Source organism: Teleopsis dalmanni, chromosome 2 (assembly GCF_002237135.1).
Source record: "Teleopsis dalmanni isolate 2A chromosome 2, ASM223713v2, whole genome shotgun sequence".
Taxonomy (NCBI): Eukaryota; Metazoa; Arthropoda; class Insecta; order Diptera; family Diopsidae; genus Teleopsis; species Teleopsis dalmanni.
Window position 1 is genome coordinate 56,655,398 of NC_051847.1, and position 11,833 is coordinate 56,667,230.

The following is an 11,833-nucleotide window of genomic DNA, read 5'->3' on the forward strand; positions in this document are numbered from 1 at the left end:
GAAAACAGATACAGGTTTACTGCTTTCTAAATTGTATATAGGTACGTGCAACCTAAATAAATATAATGGATATTTAAACTTACCAAAAACCAATTATAAAATAAAACAAGAATTCTGAGAGGTCATTATAGGTTGAACCACCACTTATATAAACTAAGAGTCATATTTTATGAAATTTGCAAGTACTGCAAATAGGAAGTGAAGACAACGAAGCACATACTGGAGGTTTCCCTTACACTTAAGCATAACCGAAAGAAGATCTTAGATGGATACTCAACATGATGAATGGATAATGAACTAAAACTTCAAAGAATAAGACAAATACTACTGTTTATCAAAGACTTGGAAATTGTGAATTAATGGAATAATAATAACTAGCACGTCTTCTTCTTACTCTAGGTGCGCTTTATTTGATAGACACTTGTTGAGAGATAGGACGTACAATTAATATTGGGTATATGAAGGCATATAACCATGAACACTTCTATAGTTCAATTCTATTTAATTCAATTCCATATAATACATTTAATGCATTTACAATGAACTAACTAAGAACCATGTTATATAGAGTATCATAGGTTCATCATGAGCAAAATTATTATTGTTTTTAATGCAAATAATAAAACCACAATTCAATGAAATTGAGACTGAAAGAAAAAACAATATGTCGATTCAAATTTGGTCATAAGAACCGATGCTATCTGTGCCTCGTCACTCAGGCAAAACAGTTTTATTCAATAATAAATGTTAACATTTGTGTCGCTTAAAAGCAAATCATGTATTTTTGTCTAAGCCCAAAAGAGACAATCTAAACGAGCCCATGACACTTTACATAACATGGCCGTAAGTAATCACCTTTATCTTGATAACGTAACAAATTTACAAATATTCAGTTGACATACTGTCACATATCAAATTCATAAGACATGAAATTCTGAAAGATTCTATCCCTCAATTTATTAAAAATATAAGAATAAGTAGTAAAAATATATCGACGACATATATCGACATTTTTAATAGGAAACATTCCATATTAGAATAAGATAAGTCCATAGAATAACTAATAAAACAAATGCTTTTTGACAAAATACTCTTTCTCTCTTTCAAGAGAGACACAATAATACCAACGCTTTTTGCTGGAAGCTACCGTAACATTTCGATACGTCTCTTGTAGAATGATTCATCAATGGCTTTTAAATATGCCTTGGTTTCGGCGATAACTTTCATCGTAGCCAAACGTTCTTCCCTGGAGTATTTTTTGAGATCTGCGAACACCGGTAGGTGTGGAAACAATTTAAAGGGTAATTCGTGAAAATTGGCTACTGTAGCCAACGACATGTGACACGTTACATTGTTGTCGTAAAAGATGACAGGTTCTTCTTTATATGGAACCGTTGTTTCGCGATATCCTCCTTCGAACGTATCAGTTAGGCTTTGTAGAGATCGCTTTTGATCGGTTGGCCTCTCTCAAAGTAGTTGATGAAACTCCAAACACAACTCAAAATTCGAACGTGGTTCGCTACTGCTTACTCGACTGACTGCTGATTAGACTATGGAGTGAAGTAGTGGATCCAACTTTCCTTCTTAATGCAATTAATTATTCGTCGTTTATCTATGTAGTATATTAAGCTAGATAAATAGCAATAAATAATTTGAGGTATTTTTTTAAAAAAGCTTATATTTACGTTTGTATATTTTCTATATGTGAAATAATGTCTTATAGATGTGGTCCTTATATCGAACTAGATTCCTGTTTCTATTAATCACCACATCACTTTTTTTCCACATCAATATCCTTGCCATTTTAATGTTAGACCAAACGAAGCTATTTTACTCAAACAACACCTCCTATCCCAACCATTATTAAAGCTAAAATATTCATTTTAATTATTTACTATTTTAAACAGTATTAAAATGTTAAAAGCTTAAACATCTTTAACGCCGTAAAATATTAACATTTTAAACCAAGACAACACCATAAAAATTCAGACTAAAATTCCTTGTAAAAAATTCGTATGAAATTTTTCACTTTGTTAACTTTAAATAATAAAAAATTGCAAAAAAATGAGAGTATAAAAATGCAAGTAATATGAATATTTTTTATATAAAAGTAAAATGGCTGAGTACCGCTACACCGTGGCAGCCATGTGCAAATATGCAAACTAACAAAATGGCTGACACAAAATGACAAATATTATTTAAACAAAAGGTTTTTTTGAACTCTAAAGCTGTTGTGAAATAAACCGTGCAAAAAATGGAAGGTTGTTGAAACTTTTTATTTAGATTTTATTTTGCGGTCTGATCATATTTGTGCTACAAATTCATTAAGATATAATTGCACTCCTGCACAAACACAACTCAATTAGTCTGAAGGACTGCAAACTTTACCAGGCACTTGCCTGATATGAAGTATGCACTTCAGAGCCAGTTTTTTCCAATTCGCATTCATTGTTGTCCTACACTTAGACCATTTTTATATTGAGTGCAAATTTAAACTGGAAATGCACTTAAACTTTTTTAACTTAATGGTTAGTTATTTATGTGTACTCCTCAATATTTGTTTTGCGAAATTTTATTTTTTATTTAATACAATTATTTGATCAAAATAAAGTAAATAGTAGTTTAAATATAGTTTAATAGTTTAAATATAAAGTTCCATTTAGTGATATAACCGGGACTTTATCATAATGAATATATCTTCCTTTAGATAACTAAGCAATGTTTTCGAAGGGAAGATAAACAGAAGATGTTATCTAAGGGATAATAAACAAGATATGTAATGTTATCTAAAGGGAAGGATCCAAGAATTGTTTTTTAAGAGAAGATTAAGATGTGTTATCTAAAGTGAAAATATCAAGAATTGTTATTTAAAAGAAGATAAAGATGTGTTATCTAAAGGAAAAATAACTGTTATTTGCGAGGAGATAAAGAATAAGTGTTATCTAAAAGAGGTGATGTGGGAAATAGAAAATTTATTTGGATTATAAAATAAATATAAAGCCTCACATATTTAACAAAGAAGTATTTTCTAAGTGGATATGCTGTTAGAAATAGAAAATGTAACTAAAGTAAAATAAATAAAAAACCGCGTATTTCTTACAACGAAGCGTTATCTAAGTGGATATAGGTACTGTTAGAAATAGAAAATGTATGTAAAATAAAATAAATATAAAATCTCAAATCTTTTACAACATAAAATATTGAATAAAAGTCTTGTTTTCTTTTTTATTAGCGATTCAATTTATAATTTTGGGTCTCTTTTTAACACTCCTTCAATCGTCGCAATTACTCGCAGCTACTTTGTTTCCTAATTACTAACAACAACAAGTCTCTAATAATTTTTAACACCTTGGTTGAACAGCAGAATCGGAGATGTCTTATTGCTCTTGCTTCTAATCAGATTTTCAAAGCATAATGTACGTATCACTGATTGGAACATCTGCCGCAACATATCATTAACCTATAAAAATATTTTCGACTTTATTCAAGCTCCAACTCCACATCATGTACAAACACAATAATCACTAAATTTGTTCTTATTCGGTACTCTATTTTTTTTATCCTCACGTGACCAATCTTGCAATATTGCAATTTAAATACTCTGAATTGATATATAAAATAAAAATTAAATTAAATTAGATTTTTTTTTCAAAAAAATTATATTAATTTAGATACATCATTCTTATGGCGATGATTCGTCTTAGATGTAATGTAATGCACCGTTTAGTTAGTCTGATTTAGTTCCTGAATGAGTCGGAAAAGAAGTTCTTTCTTTACTCTTGATTACTGATAATAGCTACTCGAGACCTCGTTGTATGATCATACAAATTTCAATAAATTAATTCAAAAATTTTTGTTGTTGTCTTTTTATTTCTATTCGAACCCTTCTAACTTTGAAATAGTTCTTTTCGTCATAAGATGCGTTACTTTCGGCATAAAAAATTAGCATTAAATTCAATACGATTATCAATAGAACGTCTTGCAACTGACTAATCAATCTCTATCTTTATAATATCGCTAGGGGATATCAAAAGGAGATCGACAAAAATTTTTCATAATTAAGATGGATCTTATTACGATTTACAAATGTCTGCATATAGTTGATTCTTCTTTCTTTGACTTTAAAATTAAGCAACTTAAAAAGAATTTTTTTATTTTTTAAGCAGTTTATTATTAATTATTTGTGTTTTAGTTAAGATTATTACCGATCTGGCAGAGCTGTCATCCTGCAAAATTACGGACTTGGTCAAGTATATAGATTTGTCAGGTTGATTTACGTTCACTTGAATTGAGGAGTAGTGCCTTTCAGCGTTGTTCGTTAGCTGACCTCTCGTCTACGTATGAACAATGCTAATCCATGGTATTACAGCAGGTGATTATTTGAGCTGAAGTGAGCTTTGGGCACAAAACTGCCATTCCAACATAAACTAATCTAGACAGGATTCACGTAGGTTTGGTTAGATTATACCGGCGATCCTAGGGGGATCCACTTAGGTCTATAGGCCCATCGTACTACTACATTATAAAAAACCCAAGGGTGAAAAAGGGATGCCTACATAGGATTCATTTAAATTATTAAAACTCTATATCACTCTTATATCTTATATATGTCATTTATATATACCTATATATATATATATATACCATATAAAGACATAACAATTAGAAATTTTTCAGTTTATCAAAATGTTCCACAGTCAAATGTGTCCTTCGAGACTATTTCAAAGAGAACTTTTATTTTAATTATTTTTGTGATAAGATTTGATTGCACATTAAAACTGTTTTGTTCTTTTAATTGCACTTGAAGTTCTTTTTACTGTAATTTGATTATTTGAAGCACTTGCAACAGCCAACAAAAGCATAATCGCTATATAATGTTGCATTAGAAAAACGTTAAGCAAATTGCATAATTATGATAGCTTACCTTCAAAAAGTTTCTAGTTGCATATAAAAGGTGTCTAAGGGAGATACATTATGTTAATAAACGAAATGCATGTCGCTTTTTGAGAAAGTGCCATTTACATGAGAGCACTTTTTATAACAAACTATTAAATTTATATACAACATATTATATACTGCTTTGTATTCTAGAAATAGGAAAAATGCATCTTTAATAATTCAAGCAAATTTAATATGTACTTATACGTATAGGAAGAATAAACAGCATTGATGCGATGAAGCTGAACTACTTTAAATGCAAATCGCAGCTGTGGTGACAGTGTCACTTTAAATGCACATTCGAGTATATCCCGGTTGTGCCAAGGATAATGAATAATTTATTACATGTTGCACAAATAGCATATATAAACTCTTAACTTTATTATACAACTTTACAAGTAAAAAATATAAATTTTAAATAATTTTTAAATTTAATTTTAAGGTTTTTACATTATTAGTTAAAAATAAAAAAAAAATGTAAGAAATATGCTTAAGTTTCATTTGAATTGTCAACAGTTTCAATGCTATTTTCATTATTTTTGCCCTCGAATGGAACAGGACTTGGCTCGGCTTCATTATTAGATCTAGTCTCAGTTGATTGCTGTTTTTCTTGTTTTGCTCGCCGCTCGTTACGACGTTCTGAGTAACGCGACACTTTCTTAACACGTGGCTCTTCCTTCTTATAAGACTCACAATCATTGGATGCGTTGTTCTTACCATTTTTACTGTCAGTGCCGTCACGTGAACGAATTTTAGGTTGATAAATAGCTATTGAAGGACGATCCTATATAATTTATTAATGTGTTAATATTGTATAAAACTTTTCAACAATATCATTTAATACCTTATTACGTATGCGACGCTCCTCAGCAGCTGATTGCTTTTGTGTTAAAGATGTTTGCTTAGGTTTCGTACCACTATCACCTCCACTAGTATTTTTTGTCGTCTCTATAATTTCGTGTATTTTAACAATTTTATCAACGTCTGTATCAGTCTTAACATCAAGTGATACAGTTTTCATATTTTCTACAAGTGCTGTGAGAACATCTTCGCTCTTGCTGTCTTTAACAGGAATGTCATCAACATTCTTACCAACTTTCCGTTGTTCATCGTTTTTTCCCTCTTTAGTGTCGACTTTTTTATCAGACTGTTTCTCATTGTGTTGTTGTTTTTCCACGCTGTCTTCATGCTTCTTAGCATGTTCAGGATTTGTTGCAATTTTTAATTTAGATATATTTTCTTTTTCGTCACGTACACGCCTGTGATAGGCTTCCTGTCGACGCAAACTACGTTCAATTCGCCTCTTCGAACGCGAATTTTTATGTTCCTCTTTATTGTTAGTACCAGAACGTTGATCAGCATTATTGTTTTTATTCTTATCCTGTTTATCATTGCATTTGTTATTTTTTTTACCTGTTTCTTGATTATTAATCGCTTTATCACGTTCATCTGAATTTTTTTCTTTCGCTCTAGACTTTAAAGTAACTTGTGATTGATAATTTCTTTCCTCATCGCGTTGCTTGCGTTTTTCTTCAATTCGCTTTTTTTGGTCCTCACGCCGTTTCTCTTTTTTCTGTGCTAAATACTGCAACAACGGTGTCGACTTAAGTCTATCATCCTTTTTTCGATCAAGCGTAAATTCTAATTTACTTTCACCACGTTTAGCAGATGCTTCTTCGTCCTCTTTCAATTTAATAAGAAATTGTTGGTAGTGTGGTTCACTATCGATAGTGTTCACTTTATTATCTCTACCGCGGGATCTACTTTTCACAAATCCTTGAAATGGTGAAAATTCCACTATTGCAATATATTCAGCACCTTTTGTATCGACAAAGACGTAGCCATCGAAACGGTCGACAAATGAGTAGACATCTTCTAAATTCTTAAAAGAAATGTGTGCGCGACAAGTTGCTTCAGAACCTAAAGACCAATCCGCTTCGCAAAAATAGAAGTAATCATAATCTGCTATTGGCGCTACTTGTTCTTTAAATTCTGTTTCAATCATTGTAGGTGGCAAATGCCTTATGACAAGCTATATAAAAACGGCGCATAAGAAATATTACTAGAAATATTATTGTTTTGAAAACGAACCTTTGTAGGAGCTTTTGTTTTCTCTCTTTTGCTTTTTGATTTTTCCCCTTCACCTTTCTCGCTTGATGATTTATCTCTCGACATTTTGTTTCAAAAATAAATTTGATTTAAGATGTATTATCTCAATTGTAGAAGTTTCATCAAAATTAAAATGTTTGAAACGCTATTACCAAGAATAAACGTTTCACCTTCGAATGTTTTCTAACAGCTGTTGAAAGTATTTTCGAATTCAACTTCAAATACTATATTTCACCTAAATTACCAACAGGTGTCACTGCGACAAGTTTATTTGATAAATTGAAAGAGTGTTCACATAAAATAATGAGTAATTTCTTAAATATAGTATAATAGTATAATATAATATAGTATAATATAAATATAGTTTATTTATATTATGTTAGAGAATAATGTATATAATGTATATTTTTTACATATAAATGTTTTCTATAATAATTTGTTTTTTTTTAAATATTTTTTTTAGTAGTATTAAAAAATTAATATATAAATGAAAGTATATATGATTCCAAATTCTTAATATACTATAATAATCAAATTCACATGCAATAATATCTTATTAATTAATTTATTGCTTATTTTTATGCAATTTTACATAATATCGAGTCACCATATTATAAGCATTTCAAATGAAAGCTTTAATTGGCTTAGAAACTGTTTTAAAACTTTAAGTCTGTTCCTGTGTATACCTAAGCGCTTTCCATCTGCAAATGTTTGAGTAAATGAGAGTATCTGAGAGAACTTAACATCCCTGTCAAAATTTGAAAATGCTACACTGACTTTACACGTACATTTTATTTCAAGTAAAATTTGTGTTAATGTGTAAATCAGCTGTTTTGGTTTGAATTTAAATTTTTGTATTGTTTATTTGCGCGGCACTAGTATTCTCACCAGACTTGATACAATACTATTCCATGAAAATCTGTTTAAAGAGCGTAATTTGACACTTTATTGTGTTACGCTCTCAGTTTGTACTTTACTTGTATTTTATTTGAGTTTTACTACAAGCAGCTCGTGAAACAGACCTTATGTTTACACTCAGATTTATGAAATGTTTTTAGCATATTATTATATAAATATTATTTGTATTTTTTTAGGATTTTGTATGAAAAATGACACACATCACTACATATTGTTCAAGTTAAGTACAATTGTCTAAACGTGGCCTAACATAATTAATGTAATGTTCAGAAAAATGTAGTTTTTGTGAATAATGTATCATAGCTTAAGGCAGTTACTGTAAATTTCATTAAAATAACTTACATAAAAAGCCAGCAGATGTCGCTGTGCATTCTTTTGCAAAACATATGTTAAAATTTGACAACTGATTTTTACAAACAAGCCACCGCTGGAAAAAATTACAAATTGATTTATTTTCCTTTACAAAGTACGTGAAATATGGCAGAATAAATGCAAGTAATAAAAAGAAAATATGTACACGGTATTAATTATTATTAAACTTTTACCAAAATTATAAAGAAGAAACTATGTAAGTACTAAGTGTAGTGTTAAATATCATATATTCTTATCCAAAATCCTTTGCAGACTTATCAAAACAGTAAAGCTTCAACGTCGAAACATTAATATTTAATGGAGGACTTTTAAACATGGAAAATAAAGAAACAAATAATCAGTTACTTCCAAATTATAGTTGCAAGCGTTGCAAACGGGTAATTTACACTTTAAATTAATAATTCACTATATACGATTATGTTTTGTTCATTCATTTCAGTCCTTCAAATGCAAACGTGACCAGTTACTGCATAAAAAGGAGGTGCATACACTACATAATACGTCATATGAATGTCAGATATGTAATAAATTCTTTTGTAATAATGGAAATTTAGAACGTCATATGAAGGTGCATAATGACGTTCGTCCACATGTGTGCGTTACATGCAATAAAGCATTCGCGCAAGCTGTAAACTTGCAGCGACATTATTCCGTGCACAGTGGCGAAAGACCCTATAAATGCAGTTTCTGTGCCAAATGCTTCACACAACAAAGCAATATGCAACGCCATCAGCTTACACATACAGGTACTTATAGAAATCTTTCTCTTTTAAGCATAAGGATACGGGATATGGGTCAGTTATTCTTGTTGGGAAAAGGTTTCTAAATATTAAGCTAGTTGAAAAAAAATATCAAATTTAAGATTCATTAGTATAAACCCTCAGTCATGTCTAAAACGAAACAAAACCATTTAATATCTTTTCGGAGGAGAATTAATTTTATTTAAATTAGTTACTTAACTATAGAGTAATAAACCTCTATTATACCTTAGAATATTTTATGATTTGAAAATTGTTTAAATATTAAATTAATAAAAATTTCCATTTTCAGGTGAAAAGCCTTTTCGTTGCAAACGTTGTGGTCGCTACTTCTCACAGCGCGTTAATCTCAGAAAGCATATCCTCTGTCATCTTAATGCAAAACCCTATAAATGCAAACTTTGTGACAAAAATTTTATGCAACTGCAATCTGCTCGAAGACATTTAACCACTCACGTTAAGGAAGGTATTGTTGACGTTAGTGATGCCCTTGAAGTTACCAGCGTTTTGAATGAAGTGTTGATTCCACCCGATGAACCAGCGTAAGTTTCATAAAAAAAACAATTTAAATTCATTCATTAATAATAATTTTAATTTATGTTTATGTTTGCAGTAACTTTGAATGTGCAGTATGTCGTAGCATATTCAGCACTTTTGCTGAGTTTGAATTACATGAAGAGGACTGTTTAGGCACGGATGATCAACCTTTTCAAGAAATAGTAGTAGAAACGGCAAAATAAAATTGAAATAATCAAGAATAAATATATTTTTTAATTTTAAGTTTGAGTTTAAGAATAAAATTTTATGTTTGAATTTAAGATACTGAAAGTTAAGTTGTATCCTCATATATATATATATATATACCATTAACATAAGTGAATTATTAAAGTTTTGTTTAATACATGAAATTTTTTCCATGTACTCACAGAAAGTATTTGTTTTTACTCTTAAGTTTTTAATTTTTAAAATCAAGATGAAAAATGTATCAATTTGCAACTTCATTGCTTTTTAATAATAGGTTACTACTATTAATGCAATGCCACCATACTCTATCAAAAGTAAAGAACTTAAAAAAATAACTATAATTATTGTTAGCAACAAGATGTGTCACTAGTTAATGGAGTGATCTTCTCCATTAACTAGACGAATAGAGTCCAGATTTAGTCTTTCTTTTATCTTCTTGAACTATTCTCTTAACACCCTTACAGGATCAGTAAGCCTTCTGAGAAAAGTTTCCAGATCTTAATATCTGAGACCTGAAAACATTAATGTATATGAAGACAAATTAGTCAAACCAACAATTCAGCTTTATTAGGAAAGTAATTCTGAACTATATTCGTAAAAGTAATAACAATAAGAAAGTACAGTTGAAGGATATTACTCAAAGTTTTTCAAAAACATTTTCCTTATATATCATAAAGGGGCCCTATGATAATGGATTTGATATCGAATCTTCAAGAGTCAATTAGGTTTTTGCGGAAGCTAACAATCATCAGAGCACAAGTGTATAGACTTTATAAAATTGAGTTATAACCATTCATTGTAAAACAAACTTAAATCATTAGAGGTTCCAATAAATGGTGTAAGACAAAAAACTCTAGATGAGTAACCATATATGATTTCCAGTTTTTGTAGCTGTTGTGGTTATTGGAGCAAGGGTGTAACCTAAACAACTTTTTGTATAACCGGTTTAGCAGTAAAGGAGTGAGTATTGAGAGAGGTACGTAAATGTTTTTTTAAGCGTAAACCTCTAAGTCCTTAGCGAAAGGCATACAGGTACCTATCAAGCTATAGATCAAGCATTAGATCAAGCTATCTATAGTTACAAACCGTAACTATTACAGTATACATACGTCTCATTAAAGAAGCTAATGAGCCTTGATTCAGGTTAGCTTCAATATAAAGCTCACGCATTAACAAACTCCTCTTGTTCTCAAGCTATTGCTTCTTTTTTCACACTTCCTTTACCTAACCATATCTTACATATTCATATTTGTAATTTTTTTCATGTTATCTACCATAAAGATCTCCATTGGCTACTTCTACAACAACAACAACAACAACACATTGTAAGTCGTATATGAAATTAGATAGCTATTAACAGGCTGGGTCTACAACCTGGAGCTACGCATTAAATTCGATCACCAAATGCTATTAGTTTCAACAACGGCCGAGCCTATGTCCTAGAGCCACTCGTCAATCTCGACAACCAAGTACCGTTCTTTGGGAGATGTTGATGGAAGGATACATCCTTTCATGTTATCTGCCTAACGGGTTACAACAACAACCGAGTGCCATTCAACACACCCAAAAGGAACTTCACAAAGAAATTCTTGCGGACTACTGCAACAAAAACATTCTATTAACGTTGATATGTTATCTGCTTACAGCCGCCTGCGGGTCACAACAACAAGATTAACGTTGATATATCAAATTTTGAAGGGTTTAGTTATGCTTTAACAGAACACCTTACGTATTAAAAATAATTTAAAATGCATTTAATTAATAAGCAAACATTAAAAATATATTTGAAATGAAGTTTCAGTCAATGTGTAAATTTTTTTTATACACATACAAATTATATATATACATATATATCAATATATATATATATATATTACATTTTCAAAGCACAAACGAATTGGCGTTCGCATATGCGCAACTATAAATAGAAACATGTAACAAATAATAATAATAAAAATAATTTTAAAAAATAAACGCAATTAAAATTAAATAAA

General features: G+C 30.2%; 2 protein-coding genes across 2 annotated transcripts; one reads left to right on the forward strand and one right to left on the reverse strand.

Moving 5' to 3' along the window:
- Nucleotides 1-5,403: 5,403 nt before the first annotated feature.
- On the reverse strand, nucleotides 5,404-7,342 carry LOC119682306 (regulator of nonsense transcripts 3B-like). The gene is made up of 3 exons (XM_038095714.1): nucleotides 7,030-7,342; nucleotides 5,783-6,970; nucleotides 5,404-5,722 (listed from the first exon to the last, which is right to left on the reverse strand). Exons 1-3 carry the CDS (start codon nucleotides 7,111-7,113, stop codon nucleotides 5,429-5,431), a joined length of 1,566 nt encoding a protein of 521 aa, XP_037951642.1. The 5' UTR covers nucleotides 7,114-7,342; the 3' UTR covers nucleotides 5,404-5,428.
- Nucleotides 7,343-8,365: 1,023 nt separating this feature from the next.
- LOC119680261 (zinc finger protein 566) lies at nucleotides 8,366-9,875 on the forward strand. The gene is made up of 5 exons (XM_038092986.1): nucleotides 8,366-8,533; nucleotides 8,590-8,714; nucleotides 8,777-9,083; nucleotides 9,388-9,637; nucleotides 9,709-9,875. The coding sequence occupies exons 2-5, from the start codon at nucleotides 8,652-8,654 to the stop codon at nucleotides 9,833-9,835; spliced, it is 747 nt and encodes a 248-aa protein (XP_037948914.1). The 5' UTR covers nucleotides 8,366-8,533; nucleotides 8,590-8,651; the 3' UTR covers nucleotides 9,836-9,875.
- Nucleotides 9,876-11,833: the final 1,958 nt, after the last annotated feature.